At 47.0% G+C, this 17,722-nt stretch overlaps 1 protein-coding gene across 4 annotated transcripts in view; it reads right to left on the minus strand.

The window, feature by feature from the left end:
• Positions 1-2,596: 2,596 nt before the first annotated feature.
• The window catches only part of STK10 (serine/threonine kinase 10), a 93,660-nt gene continuing 78,534 nt past the window's right edge, over positions 2,597-17,722 (minus strand). For 2 of the 4 annotated variants that reach the window (XM_084637430.1, XM_084637429.1), the window contains exons 10-19: positions 14,342-14,472; positions 11,690-11,813; positions 10,195-10,374; positions 9,848-9,940; positions 9,551-9,680; positions 9,022-9,146; positions 7,835-8,023; positions 6,720-6,845; positions 6,226-6,339; positions 2,597-6,108 (exon numbers count right to left, since the gene is read on the minus strand). In XM_084637430.1, the coding sequence (XP_084493556.1) occupies positions 5,968-6,108; positions 6,226-6,339; positions 6,720-6,845; positions 7,835-8,023; positions 9,022-9,146; positions 9,551-9,680; positions 9,848-9,940; positions 10,195-10,374; positions 11,690-11,813; positions 14,342-14,472 (1,353 nt within the window). In that variant the 3' untranslated portion in view covers positions 2,597-5,967. The remainder of the gene's footprint in view (positions 6,109-6,225; positions 6,340-6,719; positions 6,846-7,834; positions 8,024-9,021; positions 9,147-9,550; positions 9,681-9,847; positions 9,941-10,194; positions 10,375-11,689; positions 11,814-14,341; positions 14,473-17,722) is intronic. The other 2 variants (XM_084637431.1, XM_084637432.1) reach the window with 1 other exon arrangement.

Raw genomic sequence — 17,722 nt, forward strand, 5'->3', positions numbered from 1 at the left:
CAGAGGCAGGTATGGGTGATTTTTCTTAATGAGATATGGCCAAGAAACAGGAAAAACATCCATCTAAATTGGCCAGCTCCAGTTTTATATTTTCCCATGCAAAGATGAGCCTTAGAGCTGTACTCTGGGGCTGTCGTGCCCAATGTTTTAATGCAGGTACCCCCTAATGGGCATATGGAGGAAGTGCGAGTCGCCCCCTGCAAAGAACATGGGACCGACTTACCAGATGAGCCCTACTAGATTTCTTATGGGTGCAACTACAGGGGCTTTGTCATTGGCATGAAAAAGGAGCTGCTTCCACCACCCGCAGAGAGCAGAGGGAAGGTCTCATGTCACTGAACAGCAACTCCCAGGGGAAAATAATAAGAGGCAGGGACATGTTTCATGCTACTACTGGAAAGTACAGGAAAGGAAAAACAAGTAGACTCCACAGATTTGACTTGACCTGAGCACCAACTAGTTGGTCTTCAAGGAATTTAAGTGGTTAACAATGCAGTAGTTGTAAATGGGATCCTTTAAATGCACTAGCCTCTAGTATTCAGAAGGGAGATGCAGGTTATTCCAGAAGCAAATGTCTACAGCACCATTTGTGTTAGGATATCCTTCAAGAATGGCTGAAGGAGAGGTAGAAATTGTGCAAATGGTAGGTACAAGATTCAGACACCTTGTCCCTGTAGGGCCAATACTATACAACACCTCAAGCCTGGTAGGAACTTGAGAGAAGACACAGATGTTACTCTGCATAGTTTTTTTGTACAGGCAACAGCTTAGTTTTTAATTTGGTGTTTGGAGGGAGGTAGATAAGGATATTTTTTAAAAATTCACTATATCTTTCAACATTTTCATAAAAATACATTTATCCTGATGTTTAAATCTGACCCAGGTTTTTGTACAGGAGGTACAGTTTAAGCGAGGATAATCTTATAGGATCATCCATTCTACACTAGCATAATCTGAAAGCTGATTAGGAAAAATGATTTCTGAGCAATGTACAGGAGACTGTCAGCCCTGGTGGGGAGGTGCAGCTAAAAGTAAGATAGTTTGCTAGATTCTTCTACTCTGGTGCTTGTCACGTCATTACTGGAGCATTTGCCCGCTGGCAGTAGCTATATTGTATGGAAGGGGGATGCCAGGGAGTCTATTTGCGATTACATTTTTCTCAGCATGGCGTTGCAGGTGTAAAACAACATGAGCGGTCATGTTGGCTGAAGGGTTGCAGATTCCAGTCTCTAAAGCCAAGACGACAAGAGTGCAACACCATTTATTCAATCTTGGCATTCCATCACCCAATCAGCTCTCAGTCACATTTGTTTTGCGGTTCCTTTCTAGCCCAATGACTAGAGTAGATTGAAACGAGAAGGGGCGTTCTGACTGCACCCACTGAGGAGGAGCGTTGCTTCCCAGGCCAATTAGAAACGCAGCAGTGCTGTTTCTGGCAGCAGAGCTACCCCTCCTTCCCCACTTCCTATAACCCCTGCCCGAGTTCCCATCCTACAGACCAAGATAGCAGAACTGTAAATCCTGCCTTTCTATCCTTAGGCCTCTCATGGGCAGAGATTAAATGCATGTACTCAGAGGTGTCTGATCTCTTTGTTATTCCACTGGGGTCCATTACATCCAACTCTTACGCAGACATCAACGCACAGGCAGTTCTTCAAAGTCGCTTTGCTTTCTATTTCCACCACCTACTCTATTGTCCTGGAGCACATCACGTTCCCATTATAAATCTATACAGTCTCAGCCGAGAGCCCCTCCTCCCACTTGATGCTAGACTTCAGTCACCAAGGGGATAATATAAACTGGTTTATAATTTGAATTTATAGCAACATTAAAAAATGAAGTTTAAATAGGCCCTATGGCCTGTTACAGACAGAAACATTTAGACAGAGCAGACTAGAGAAGTAAGTAGTGTAGAAGCCACAGACAGCCCTCCTGAATAAACGCAGTAAAGAAAGAAGTACTGTATCACAATTTTATGATGTTCCCAAAGCCAGAGTCCACCCCAGCAAAAGATGAAACCCTGGTCCAGGGGTTCATGACACAGAACTGGACATTAGTCACTTAACCTCTGGGTCTCATATGTAACCATATGCAGCATCAGAAGTTGGCATGGCCAATTCACAAATGTTTGTAAAGGGTTTTGAGCTCCTCACAACTAAAGGTGTTACAGCACTATTACTATTACTGACGAGTTCAAGGCAGAACACAAGTCCCATTGAAAGTGCAGTTCCTCACTCTGCCAAACAGCGTCACTCTTTAACTACCTTTAGATTAACATCAGCAAGCACTTTAGAAGAGCTACAGCTTGAAGCTGAGATCTAGAAGAGAGGTCTAGCTTCCCTGCAGAGATCCATCAATACAAAGTTGCTACACGCAGCGACAGCGTTTTCAGAGCCACCAGGTCGAATCCGAAAATGGAGATTCTGCTTTGCAAGGTTCATAGCCCAGAAGGGGTATCACAGAGTCCCCTCACACAGAGAAACCCAAGTATACATGCAGAAGGCTAACTCTGCCAATCTGAAGCCAAGTTCAGAGAGTACACAGAATGTTAGACACAAACCCAGTATCTCACTTTGTTACTTTATTAGATTATTATTCAGAGTGACTGTCCCACTGAAGACACTTTACAAAATATTTCCAAAAAAACCTTTTATTCAAAGTCACATACAAATGACATCCCCTCCCCACAACAGACAAAAATAAGTTGGTTTTATTTGCCTTAAAAAAAAGGTTACTTCCAAAGAGGGGAAAAAAATCTGGCCCTTAAAAGGAAGAACAAGCTTCCTTTAAATGTTGCAACTGTAAAACGCACTTCACTGCTCTCCTTTTAGAGATCAGTATTGCACTTTTGTAAAGCTACAGTGCACCTATACAGCAATCGAGAGGCAGCAAATGGCATCGGAAAAAAAGAGTTCCCAACCCCAGGTTAAGAAAATGGCAACAAAGTTACAGGTTCCCAGCCACCAATAAGATGAACTGATGAGTGAATGACTGTTGATTTACAAAGAGCTGGCATATCCCATTCAAGCTGGAAGCCCCCATAAGTTGTCCCCATCATCTGCTGCTGCACAACATACAAATCAAACTCTTGCCCAAGCTAGGAGTAAGTCTAGGTCTGACTGATTCTTCAGCATGGAGTTCGGAGAAGCATCTGTCTAGAATATTGTGTTCATGTTTTGACATGTTCCTCCTCTCTGTATTTCCAGCATAAAGATTTAAACCGGAAAAGTATCTTATGTGTAGGTATTCCAGAAAGTCCTTCCAATGATCAACATTTCAACCACACACGCATTCAAGATGAGGGGGCGGATTCCAATCGCAGGGACACTAGTGATTTCACAGAGTTCCTCTAAATTTTACAGCAGCAAGACTGAACAAGAAATGGCCCCAGGGCTACTGTAAGGTATTTCTAACACTATCAGAAGGCTCAAGTCAACCCAGGTCCTTCTTCAAAGACAACTCACTTCCTTCATTCCTACATTGACTCCCAGACAGACAACATCACCATACAGATGGTACATCATGAAGGCACAGCTGATACGTAGGGAAATGGACCAGTTATACTGCAGATAGAGGTAAACTAACCATTTCAGAAAAGGTGCTGAGTAGTGAGTAAAAAACAAAAAAATGAGGACCCCGAGGTCTCAGAACGCATGGTGTTTTGAGAGAGGATACAACCAACTATGCAGTTCTTCTGTGTGCATTTCTTTTTCTGCTGAAGTATCAGTCAAGCCTCCACTATGTATGGCTGGCTGCTTAGGTCAGTCTGTCAGAGATACTGGGAGCAAAGTAATAAAATAGTAATACCTTTAATTTCATAGGGAACTCAGAACAGCTAAGAGGACACAAGTTTTCAGGAAACTGAAAGATACTTTTTAAAAATTCTAAATGGATAGATAGAAAATGTCCCCCTCTTTGGTACAAAGCTGTTTTGAAACTTACACCTTTGAGCTGCAAAGTCTTTCAACGTCCCATGTATTTAGGATTCTACGCTAACATACGTGTCTCCTCAAGCTGGTGCTACCTAGCAGAGTTAGTGAGTCTCTTGGGACACCACCTGAGATGACGACACAGTTGCTCTTAGGTGGAATATTTTTTCTAAGGATCCCATGATTGGAAGATATGATTTAAGCATAAAATGACAATGTGGCACACAGACCAAAGGAAGCAAAAGCTAACTGCTACCAAATGATGTTCTGTGATCAGACAGTCACACAAGGGATAGAATGCTACATATCAAGGTGCTCCGTACCCTACGGCAGCTCTGTGCTCTTGTCAAAATCAGAAAGCAGCTGTATCAGAAACACAAGATTCACTTGCTACTCTGCTGATTGGAACAGTATAAGGAGACTGGCCGTAGACTGGATACCTTGGGACTTCTCAGGATTGGCAGTGCCTAGGCTTGGATAAGGGAATCTTACTCCTACCCAGTCGCTATTACAAAATGCATTTGTGACAATTAAACAGAGATGCAGACCATCATGGTGCCAATCTGTGTGTTGGGGATGGAGAGAGACTCTGATTTGCAGCATCGTGTGGACGTGGGTTAAAAAAGGTAGACTGAACTTGAGGTACAACTGCCCTATCTAGTTTTGTACAACCCCAACCCCTGGCAGGAAGCCAGAAGAATGTGAGATAAAGTCATGATAAGTCTTTGCAAGGTCTTTGCTTAAGAAGCTTAGGCATCACTTCTGGAAGAAGTTACTCTATACAGCTACAAGCCAGCCGGAGGTGTCAATTGTATCTTCCCCTATCACCAATTTAAGATCCAGACTGCCTGGGTCTTTGCCAGTTTCAATCCTTTGAAACTAAGCTTTGCAGCAAGTAATTTGTGTTGCAAAGGTCTGGCTGGCTAATCTACATGCTCCAAAAATGCACAGCACTTTCCGAACTCCAGCTTGTGCGCGGCTCTGAGGGCTGATAAAAGTCTTTTCTGGAAGCAGTAACCCCCCATATAGAAGGCACATGATCACTACTGACACCTCAGTGTGTTGAACTGAGTAAAACCATGAACCTCTCCCCGCTCCTCCTTCCAACCATAACCTTTCTTAGTCAGCAAGAGTTTTAGGCTGGCCTAGCAGCTTAGCTGTGATGCTTCATACTGCCCTGTGTGACAGCCAGGTTTGATTCTTAGACACCATACCCCACACAGTCCTGCGGGGTCAGCGAGTGCCACAGAGTAGCTAGGAACCTGAGGGGGAGCCGTGCCACTTAACAGCAACTCCCAGGGCAAACAAAGGAAAAGCAGACACATTTCAGCGGGGGAGCCCAGCTAGTCCCCCAGGGTTTAAATTGGGAGGAAAAACTGCTGAACCCCTTTCGAGCAACCAGGGGAGATGGAGACCACAGTAAAACGCAGGTAACTCTGCTTTGCGTTTTGTAAGAAAACCATCTGAACCTTTGTAGGCCTCACGGATCCAGGAGGCCAGGGTAGCATCACACAGTGCTAATGCTGACGAACTGCACCCAACCACTGCCCTGGCAACAAAGAAGGGCAGGAGGTAGCCACGAAGAACAGGGATGTTTAAACCACCACTTTGAACAGCATTTGAGCCCCTCTAACACCTCTCATGTCCATAGCATTTGTTGCTCCAATCTAGCATTGGATGCAGCATGGGCACCAGGCTCATCCACAGGATAAAGAGTTCAGCAGACAGCACGAGTAGGATCACGGGCAGAGCCCTGCCAGCTCTCCCGGCAGGGAGTGTCACTGCAGCTCTTCTGGAAGAGTGAGCCAGCCCCAGGAAATGCCACCTCTGCTCAGAATCAAGCTGATCTCCCACAGTGTCAGAGAGAAGTGGCAGGAGGCCGTATTTCTCTCAGGCAGAGCAGAGGGACAGAAGGGCACTGCCCTGCGGGAGGCTGGTGTATCACTGAGAGGGTTCCAGCAGTCCTGAGTTGCTTATCCACAGCTAATCAAGGTAGAGCGAGCGCCAGCTAGCTTGCCGGCCTGCCCGGATCCAGGCGTTATGAGCACTCTGCAGAGCTGAAGGGAACGAACTTGACAGGTTTGTTTGGGGATGCTGGGGTTTGACCATCTGCCTCCTCGCTCAGTCTGAAGAACATCTCCTGCTCCCACTTCTTCTGGTTCAGCTCGTCCTCCAGAGCCTTAATGCAGAAACAAACAAACAAGAGAGTTGTACTTGCGGTCACATGCTGTCACTGTATTGACACAACCCCTGCCAGCCAACCAGGCCCCAGTGGCCTGCATGCAGGGATTGTTACCTTCTTCCGTGGCCTCAGCATATCCCGCCAGTCCTTCAGGTGCTGGTTGTGGTTTTCATCCAGGGCCTTCAGCTTCTGGGTCTCATGTTCCACCAAGAGGTGACACTTCTCATTCTAAATAAAACAGCCAGAAGAAGGTATAAGGAGTCTGTGGGCGGACTGTATCAAGGACACACTAGAACCATCCCCTCCCTACATGCCCCAGATGAAATGGAGACCCCTCTCCACCCAGGCTCATCCTATGGTTTTACACCACTTCTGCTGAACCTTAGGCAGCTCAGAGCTCTGAACTATGATCACATGTTTAAGGGAACCCTCTAATAGGAACAGGTGGGAGGGTTTAGTCAACCTGAACTGCCAATTCCCGCAACCATATTTCTCACAGCAGCCAAGACCCCTCCTCCGTACAGGCAATGCTAGTGGAATGGTGCTCTCCCCCACTCAGCCTATACGTCTGGCTGCATACGTGCAGCTCTGCCGCAGTGTCAGGTTACCTGCAGTTGCTGCAGTTCATTCGCGTTGCTCTCACACTGGGCATTCATTTCCTTCATCTGGAACTCATGTTTCTGCTGCTGCTGCTGCCGCTCTGCCTTTTGCCGCTTTTCTTCCTGCTGAGCAAACTGGAACAGAAAGCAGGCCCCAGGACCCTCAGCCACCCAAGCGCAGAGGCTGGCTAAGAAGTTAATGAGCTGACACCATCAAAGGAATAAAGAGCCAAGGTGGGGGATGCTTAAATGCTCAGTTTAACTGTGACATCCGTATATAACCCATTCAAAACAACCTGGCCAAAACTCAACCCCAACTCCACAGAGTCAGGCGAGAGCTGGTGATCAAAACAGGTGCTCTTTTAATTGAGCAAATTTAAAATGAGGCTCCACCTCTAGCCTGGAAAATAAACATATGATGGACCTAAATATAGTGGTTGCTGGCACTCCCCTAGGCTGCCCCAGAACATCCCAGACCCACGTGGACATACAGTACCCACACGCAGGTGTTTTTATGTGAACAAGAGCTCATCCTGGAAGTGATCCACTTCATTGTTAAGCTGCTGGGCCTGCAGCAGGCCTGTTATGCTGCTGTTATTCTACTGAAAATCCCCTGAGCGGTTGGACGAGCTGGGGGCATTCAGCAGCAACCCCAGATCCGAGGAGCAGTTTTCACCTCAGGCTCCTAACACTAATGAACGTGGTCAATTCATTTGAACAGGAGATGAGAAATCGTTTCCCTTACTCCTTATAATGGGACCTGCAGGGACGTGGCTGGGTTCTGGGGGTTTAGGAGCACACATCCCACTGACTTGTTCTAAGTCACTTAGGTGCCGCCTTTGGAAATCCCTCCCTGAGTGCAGGACTCTGCACTACTTTGATACAGGCTTTCAAGGGTTACAGGAGGACCAACAAGTTATACCACTGCTTTCCCCCCACAGGGCATATCAATGCTGCCCCTTAGTTTCCCAGGGTGGGCTACAGTTGAAAGATGGCTGGCGTTTCCCTCTAGCACTGCTATGTCGCCTGCAAAGCACTGCAGTACTCCATCTCTAGCTCCATGGGGGAAGTTTCCATAGCACCATGTGTTCTGCAGCGTTACCACTTGGCTCAGTGAGCCTGACCTGTTTTATCTTCTCCCTCTGTTCTGACATGCTCCCGCTGGAGTTTATGTGGAGGCTCTTCTTGTACATGGCCATGCGGGTCTTCCCTTCACTCCTCTGGATTTTGGGGAGACGACCTTTCTCCTGCTGCTGCCGAATCCTCAATTGCTCTAGCATTCGCTGGTTATACCGTTGCATTTGCTCCCGCTCCTGGAACAGCAAAGCCGAAAGGGAAAGAAAGCAAGGTCAGCAAAGAGAAAAGGCAGGTCAGGCCGACGGAGAGCATGAGGGTGGTTACCGTGCTGAGGAAAGGTGGAGAACACCACAGCACTGGTGACTAGAACAAAAGCTCCTCCCTAGGGCTATAGGAAAACAATGTGAGGGAGGCTGTCAAACAGGCCACAGGAAAAGCGGGGGATGGAGGTTAAGATGAAGAAAGAGTGGCAGCCCACAACAGGGATTCAGATCTGTCTGAGCTGCCATGTGCTCCCTTCTGAATCCGTGACATGGCCTGGTGGGCAAGGATTCCCCATGCTCCAGGTGGGAGTGGGGCCCTTCCCATCACAAAGGGAGAAACGAAGACACAACTGATCATGGGCAAGATGCAAAGAGCCAGAATCTGAGCAGATAGTTCTCCAGGTAATTTGTATCATGGCAACATTCCAGGTGCAGAAACACAGGTGCAGTGCTATCCTTGTCCCTCAAGGGTGGCAGGTGGGCTCTTTTCCACAGAACAGCTAGGATCCTCATTTGCCAATCCTGATCACAGGTATCTTACTGAAGGATTTCAAGTGAGTCAGGTTAACCACAAAGCCCTTCTGCTTTCATGCAACTATTTCATACTTTCAATTCCCCTGCCATCCTGTAAACCAGCAACAGATCAGAGACTTTCTGGAAATAGCTCATTGTCTAAGGTCTCTAAGCACATGCCTCTCTCCTTAAGGCAACACTCTCACAGCCCAGGGAAGGGATCCCACATATTAGCAACAAAACAGGCTGATATTCACTCCTTGTCCTGTTACATGCCCACTCACCTGCAACAACCACCATCCCCCTTTTCCCATTCCCTTCGCTCTCAGGGGCACGCAGTTCAAAGAGTGGGAATGACAACTCCTTGCAGAACCACCAGGGGCAGGTTCCAGGCAGTGGCTCACTGCCTTGTTGTGTGGCAGAAAGGGTCAAGGTCAGGAAGGGCTGAACTCTGTTACCTTGTCATGCTTTCGGACCAGCTCATGTCTCTGGAGGAAATACTGGTCCTTCAACTGCTGCTTGATAAGCTGGTGTTTCTCCTGTAGGTGGTGCTCTTCTAGCTCCCAGATGGAGGCTTCTCGGTCTAAGGAAAAGGAGAGAAATTAAACACAAACACACACACACACACACATGCTCTTCTCCTGAGCTCTAGGGATCCCATTACTCAGGAGCAGTAAAGCAGATGAAGGGGCAATCATACACCACCTCCTGTTTTCCAAGAGGCCCTGGTTGCAAACTATATCTGTGAATTGTCTCTTGTAATTATGAGGCCTAATTGGTTCGTATTTGTAAAGCGCTTTGGAGATTAAACCGCTAAGTATTATTATTATTAAACACTCAGGCAGGATCTGGCAAGGCTGTTTATTGCTAAATCTTTCTCCTGCCAGCTTGCAGCTAGGTCAGCATCTGTTGTGTATGAAGAGCCAGCATTGGATAAACCCATCACTACAGCATTTGTTTTCTCCCTCCCCACCCAATCCCACTCACCTCTCATGAGCTGCTGCTTTTTGTTCAGGCACTCGCGCTCCTTGTCGCAGATCTCCTTCCTGTTCTGCACCGTGATATTATTCATAGCCAGCTCCAGATCCTCTTTCTGTTTGGCTACAAACTCTCGTTCCTGGGGGGAGATGGCAGTAAAGTGAGCAGTTTTCCAGCTGTTACTTTACATGCACCTTCGGTATTTTAAGCCCTGTGGCACTTTGAGGTAAGAAGCCAAGTCACCATGTGCCCCTCTCCTGCATCCCTCTGCACTTTGGTGTGGGGCTAATCCTTTCTTGGGCTTACCAAGACTTGCTTCTTCTGCGCAAATTCCTCTGTCTTCACCTTCATGCTCTCCTTGCGGACATACCGGGGAAGCTTCTCAACCTCGGTCTTGACCTTTGAGAGAGGAGAAGAGATTTCTCAGTGAGTAACTTAGGCTGAAGCTCCACCTCAGGAGCTGGGCCACAGGCACAATCCTAGGGCATAAGAGAAAAGCAGAAGCCTCCACTGAAGACAGCTACGGCTGCCTCTCACCTCCCCACCCTCAAGCTATCCCCTGGGTAAGGATTCCGTGATCCACTCCTGGAAGAAAAGTTCTCCATAACAGCTAACGCATACCAGTTCTTCCCCTATCCCCTTCCCATTTTTACCTCCTTCTTCTTCTGTTTAAGCTGCTCCTGGAATTTGTTGTAGTCTCGTTCCTGCTCAGCACGGATGCGCCTTGCCTCTTCCCGCCGGCGTAACGAGTGATCTTGTTCCATCTTCTCGATCTGCTGCTTCTGTTGACGTTCTAGGTTCTCCAGCTCAGTGTCATAGAATCTCTTTTTTGCCTATATGGGGGGGAAGAGAACGAGGTTCAGACTAAACCCTCTCTGGGCTCTATTCTTTCTCAAATCAAAAATAGCAAGCACTGAAGGAGTTGAGCCTCTTTTCATGAGTAGACACAAGAAGTTTATGAAAATGAGATACTAATTGTATTGGGCAGAGCCAAGCCTGGGGTGGGCAGGCATTGTGCAAATGTCTCACCCCCAGTTCTGCCGATGCACCTCAATTTTGAGCAGCAGAACCCCCCTTATTCCATCTCTGGCTCAAACAGCTCAGCAGGTGAATTTCTTTCCAGACGTGCAATATCCTTCTAGTAGCGACAGGTGCTGGGAGAAGCCCAAATGTAAGATTTCATGCTCAACATCCCTAGGGAAGCAAACCACTGAAGGACATTGCCTTCTGCAACATTTCACTCTGTCGATACAGACATATCTGTCTTCTTTCTACTCTTGAGTCACACCAGCATTATACCAGTGTCAGGAGAAACATGGGCCCTCGTGGGATATGGTTTGATACTTAAGTGCCTCAGGAGAACTGTAAAGGGAGCACATCTTAATGTTCCTTAATGTGTCACACCACAATGTTGGCAAAAATCTTAGCGAGCAGGTACTTCCTTTTAAGGAGGGATTAAAAACTGGACACCACGTCAAACAGGTCAAGAGTGTCTCTAAATATTTAGGGAAACATGAAATGCATATAGTCCCTCTTGGCCTCCAAGCAGAACTGGGGGTTACTGACAGGACACACTTATCTGCTGGCTCCTGAAAGGTTTTTTAAAAAAACCTGGACTTGGTATAAAAAACATCCATTTATTTCAACCCATGCTGACTTCTCTCCCTTGACCAGGCTCAGCTCGGCACACAGCCTGTAAATCACTGCAGTACAATTCACCTGTATTCATTTTATAGTACCCAAAATCTCACCTATGGGCTCGGCTCTGACACCACCAGAATATGGGGACAAGAGCTGGCCCAGCACCTCCCCTTTGCTATTGGATAGAGTGGGTATAAAGGAAGTTCTGGCCCACAGCAATGGGTTCTGGCAAACAAGCGTAGGGCTGTGGCTCCCATGGGGTTTCCTTGTTGTGCCCTCTCTGAGTGACGCATTCCACCAGCAAAGTGAACGCAGCCAGCATCGCTTCAGAAGAGTGAGCAAGGGTTTAGGATTAGTTTTTAGTGGCTTGCGTAGGCTGGTCAGCAAGGATATTCAATGCCTATTGTTAGAGCACATGGCATCTCTCACTCTGTATCTGAAGAACGGCTGCAAAGGAGAAGTCAAAGCAACCAGGACGTTTAGGTTCACCTTCCCCTTCTCACATACCGTCATTTCTTGTTCAAAGCGCCTCAACATTTGTTCCAGCTGCAGATGGTGTTTGTTGTTCAGTTGGGTCTGGTTCCGGTGTTCCTCTTTCTGAAGGAGGCGCAGCTCCCTCAACTCCTGCCGCCTAGAAGGGTTAAAAAAAACCACCAGTAAAATTCCAGACTTTGTGCCTTCCCCATGTAGGCAGAATTTGTAAGTGAAATAACATGGGAGCAGAAATAGCATTTTCAATGATTATTCAGCCACAGTGGAAGCCAACCAACCGCAGAGGCACCCCACCTAATGATCAGGAAAAGGTTACTGCTTTGAACTTGGGGAGCGAGGTAAATGCAGATTCATTGATTTGCATCCAGGCTCCATGGCACCAGTTCTCTGTCTGTAGGAAGGCAGGATGTTAGCGATATTAACAAGGGCAAGAGGGTCAAATCTTACAGGCAAGATCGATTAGCCAGCAGAATAGCAGTGGAAGCCCCATTGCTTGGGACAGTTAAAACTTGTCTAGAGAAACCCCTTGAAGATATACTTGTAGGAAACAAACCTTTCCTACCCAGCAGGATAAAACTGGTCTATTACATCCCATCCAGTCTAAATTTATAGTAGTCTTTGCAATACAATTCAACCTGAGTTTGGGCTGCCCTGCCCATCCTGCAAGTTCAGGAGTGAGGGCAGTCCATGACACAGATGGTGGGAAGGGTAATTTTCCCATGTGAACCAAGGAGATGTTACACCTCAGATCTGATCTAGTCATCTGCCTTGCACTGAAGCATCTATTAGGGAGTCCGAGCGTGGTTTGAGTATCACATCCATGCCCATTTGCCAGATTTACAGGCTGGCTCAACTGGAAACTGATGATGTCCTGGGGTGGGGAGTGTGTGTGTGTGTGTGTGGGGGGGGTGTTCACGGTTTTTAAGTGAAATTCCCAGTGTGACCTTTGCTACAGTGCATTAGCGTTATGCTCTTCAGCACATCACACAGTCTGGGAATCCTGCTGGGAAAACCACTTTAGAGCAATTTCCCTTATCAAAACACACTCACCCCATTAAATCAATTGGCCCAACAAGATTGGCTCCTCTCCACTCCAGCCTTAAAAATCACTATCTTGGCACGTTTCAACAAGCAGCAGGAAAACAACCCAGATATGAAACTTGCAAGTGGGAAAAGATATGCAAAGAAAATGCACTAAACCTGCAGGGCAAACCTTGTGAAATGGCAGCTTTCCCTGAATGCACTTTTGTGCAGTGACATGTGAGTTTTCAACCCCTTCTCTGTCCCATTTACCCCCCACACACACACACACCCAGTAGTGTAGGTAGAGCAGGCCAGTTATGAAAACAGAGGCCCAATTTTCAGTTACTCCTTCCCTGTACTTGGGCAGGAAGACGAGGGTGCAAGGGGGGCTTTAAGCCATCTTCGCATTCCCTGTATTCTAGGGCCCTTGGCACCTGCCTGGCCCTCAGTGCAAGTTGAAGCAGCCTCAAGACTGCTCCAACTTAGAGTAAGTTTCCCATGGCACTTGGGAAACAGACTAGCTGAAGAGTAATGTACCTTATGGGAGCAGGGATAGCTTAGAGCAGGGGTCTCAAATTCCAAAGACCACGAGGGCCACATGAGGATTAGTGCATTGGCCTGAGGGCTGCATCACTGACACCCCACCCATTCCCAGCCAATGGGAGCTGTGAGGGGCAGTGCCTGGAAGTGAGAGTAACGCACGGAGCCCTCTGCTCCCCTCCCCCCTCCTAGGGCTGCAGGGGCATGGTTCCGGCTGCTTCAGGGAGCGGTGCGGGGCTCACGGTGCCACGGGGCACGCAGAGGGGCGCATGGGAGGAGGGGCATGCAGAAGCTTGGTGGGCCGCACTAAAGAACCCACGTGTTTGAGACCCCTGGCTTAGAGACTTGTCATCAAGCAAGGCATATCCTTAGCGGGCCCTCCAGAGCAATGTTGAGGGATCTTGTTGTAACAAAGAATCAGGCCCTGGATTTTTATAAGCCTTTCATTTCACTGTCACCACTAATCATAATGAAACCAGAAACAGCCCTCTCTCCCCACACTAGAATCCTAGAGGCTTGAAGGCTACAAAAAAGTAACTGAATCAAAGCTTTCGAGGGCCTGAACATGCCCAATACTAAGTGATCCTCAAAGTTTTACAATTCCTCTTAGTTCTTCCATTGTTAGAAGTATATCTGAGCAAACACAAAAGCCAAGGAACAAAAGCATGTTGAGAAGTTTTATTAGTTTATTTTAGTTGGGTTGATGGGTCACACTGACGGCTCTGGAAATGGAAGAAAGCGTATCCACGCAACAGACTTAGCCAAGACAGAGGCAGCGCAAGCTTCCCCCACAGAGCCCCACTGGTAAGCCTCAGCAGAGAATGCGTGGCCCATAAGTGAGAGGGTACCTCAATGTCCATCGTCAGTGTCCAATCCTTAGCCTATACTGGGACTGCCAACAAGGGTGCCAGTGAGGTGGTTTGTACGTTGTGGACAGCTGCCCATTGTGAGTTGGCCTGTTCCTATTAACATTTTGCTACCATGTGAAGAATTGAGTTCACCACTGGGTATGTGCTCAGGTGAAAGGCTCTGTGTCCCATTGTTAGTCCTAGGAGCCAGCCAAGCCAACCCTCCCAAATTCCCAGTGACCAATTTCCAACTTGCCTGAGGAATCTCATCTCTTCATCTTTCTTCTCATCCTCGCTGATGATCTTGGAGGTGGTGATACTCACTTCCACTCCATCCACCACAAACTTCCGGGTCCGTTTCAGTGTCTTCTTGTGCATCCTGGAATCCTAACACGTAGTAGAAGAGAAGGAAAAAAACGAAAACAAAAAACACGAGAGGTCATGAAATGAAATTCTAGGTTACTGTTTAACACACACTATGAGCTGAAGCTGCGCCAGTGCCTTGTATGACAGCCAAGCACTATGGCCAGAGATCTCAAAATAATTCCATTAGCATTTTTAATAAAAAACATCAGCCTCCCAAGAGAATAAACAGAACTCATTCAAAACTAAGCATACAGCTTTGCCTCATTTATCCTGCAAATCCACACTGTGCTCTCATTTATTGTTAAAATGAAATATTGGGATCATATTAGGACAGTCAGCATCCTCAGTACAAAAGCATTACTTAAAAGAAAAACAGAAGCAATCCAACAATTGTAGAACTCTCTTCTCCTTACCTACCCATATAGATGGCTGACGTCAGGGTCCCTCTTGTTCATATCATGAGACTAAGGCATAAAGAATCTATGAATGTAGGCATCCACAGACAGGACATTTGTGACCTTTCCCTTTTTAAGTCGGTGACAGCTTGTTGAAGGTCCCAGGGCTATGTCTACACTGCACTTAGACACCCACGGCTGACTCCGGCTTGTGAGGCTTGGGCTGCAGGGCTGTTTAATTGCTGCATAGACGTTTTGGCTCGGGCTGCAGCCCAAGCTCTGGGAGCTTCCCACCTTGCAGGGTCCTAGAGCCCAGTCCCGAATGTCACACCACAATTAAACAGTTCCTTAGCCTGAGCCTGCTGGCATCAGCTAGCTGCGGGTTTTTAACTACGGTATAGATGTACCCCGAGTCACTGCAGCTCCCACTAAATGCAACAAGAGCTGCAAACACTCAGCACCTTCAAAAGTCAGGACATAAATTCCTAACTGGTGCATTTAGAATGATATCCAGCTTTGTCTGCTGGATCAGAATTTGGGTCCCTATATTGCTAGGGATTTATACTTTGCTAATCACCAGCAGCTCTGAGCTCCTTACAGGGAAGAAGCAGAACAAACAAATCTTTGGCTCACTTTCCCTAGTACAGGTAGAGACAAGCGTTTTTGCTCTCTCGTTCAGTGGTACAGTAGGCTGCAGTTGCCATCTGTTCTTACAGAGGCACTGAATACAGTTAGGCTGGAGGATAGGGCCCAGTGACTGAATTTCTTTATCATGAATGTGGGAAGGAAATGACATAAGCCATGTGGCATTTTGGAAGGTGGCCATGGGGTGGAAGGAGCAGCAGGAGGGTGAAAAAGAAAGGAAGAGGGGAAGGCTAGAGTGAGTCAATTCTTTTACCTTCCCCAGCAATAATGACTACGTTAGGGGAAAAAAAGGTTGCAAGAGCTTCCAGTGAGCCTGAGAAGCCCAAAGTTTACTGGGCCCACCAAGAGCTTGTTGCTCAATTCAGCAACGAAGGGAACAATCAAAGGACTTGTTTATATGAAGGAGTTGCGCCTGTATAACTTAAATCTGTTTTCAAACCAATACATGGGTGCAAAAGGCTGCCTGGGGATTCTTGTCTAAGACTAGCTTCATCTGGTTTAAGTCAGTAAGCAAACTACTTAAGCTAAAAATCAAGAGAAGGCACTTGTAGCCTAAATTACAGCCAAATAGCTATGTTAAGAGAACATGATGGTTGCAAAGCCAAACATTCAGAGGTTAGGAAATGCCAGAATTAAGGTTGCCCAGGCTACCTTAATTTAGTCCATTTCTGCATATGTATTATGGTATAGTCTTTAATTACGTGATCACACACTATTTTTCCTGCTTCATTCAGTGCACAGGACGCACAGTGCTCAGTTACTGAGCAGATATTCAATATCTCCGTGTGGCCTCATGTCTTACTACCTGCACAGCATTCAAATTCCTGCTCTAATGCAGAATTATTAATTTCCTCAAGGGCATTTCTGTGGTGCTCAGCACTATAGTACTCAAGTGCTTTCCAAAGATTAGTGAGTTTGTTTTCACAATACTCCAGAGAGAGGCAGTGTGGCCTAGCGGATAGAACACTGAACTGGAACGCAAGACCTGGTTTCTAGTCTGGACTCTGCCACTGGCTTGCTGGATGACCTTGAGCAAGTCACCTTTACCTCTCTGTGCTTCAGTTTCCCCACCTGTAAAACAGGAATAACGATACTGACCTTCTGTGGAAAACTCTGAGATCTAATGACGAAAAGTACCAATATCACCATCATTCCATTCTACAGATGGAGAACTGAGTCAGAAATTAAGGTCAAGTGTCCACTAATTTTAGGTGCCCATCATGAGATGCTTGGGCCCGATTTTTCAGTGTACTTAGCATTATATAGCTCTTTATATGTTTAGAGCACAGCTCCCATTGACTTCATTTGCAGCTGAGCGCGCTCAGCCCTCAGAGTAACATGCTGGGCACTCTGAAAATGAAGGAACACACAGTTAGAGGCACCTGTGAAGAGTCCGGGTTAGCTGACTTGCACAATGTGACATAGAAATTGTGAAGTAGGGGCAGAATCCAATTCCGCGGGTATTTACTGACAGCAGAGGAATGTTAAGACACAGGACTCTCAGGTTCTGTTCTAGGTTCTGAAGGGGAATGTACCCCTAGTGGCCAAAGACCCTTCTGTCCCTATTTCCTCCAGCCTGTGTCCTCATCCCAGTCTCCCCTCCACAATCTCCAGCTCCTTGTCTTAGTCTCCTTGCCCAGCTAGTCCCAGCCCTACCCCCCTGGTCCCTAACCTCGTTACCAGAAAAGACTGAACCATTCTTGCTGATGTTTCCAAAAAGATTCAACCCAAGGCAGACATCCAGCATGGAAAATTTCAGCCAAAATGGTATGTCTGGCAAAGAGTTATAAGCAACTAAAACCAAGGTCTTATAATGGAAAGTGTTAGGCAAGCTTGACTGTAGGTGTCTTTACAGCTCAGACTATAATAAGGGCATCCACACACAGGTAACTGCACAGGTTTAGTGACATTGGTTTAAATTCACACACTGAATTATTTCAGTGCAACTTTCCACACAGACAAGCCCTTAGTCCTGTATGATTCAGTGCAATGCGCATGAGGCTCCATCTAGCAACAGCACATGTACGTGTTGAGATTCCATCTGGAGGATGCCGAGCAGGCAGTGAAGACCCCCCATGTCCCTCAGCTGCCTCCGGCATCTGTTCAGTATATGAAACAAAACAGATAAGCACAGCCACTTCCCTTGAATGTAAATTGGAGCCGCCTGGAAGTCCCAAAGCATGCCGGAAACATCCTCTGCAGAGCACAGGCTAACGGATCCCCTCCCCACT

This window comes from Lepidochelys olivacea (assembly GCF_965140295.1).
Source record: "Lepidochelys olivacea isolate rLepOli2 genome assembly, chromosome: 8".
In the NCBI taxonomy this organism is placed as follows: Eukaryota; Metazoa; Chordata; order Testudines; family Cheloniidae; genus Lepidochelys; species Lepidochelys olivacea.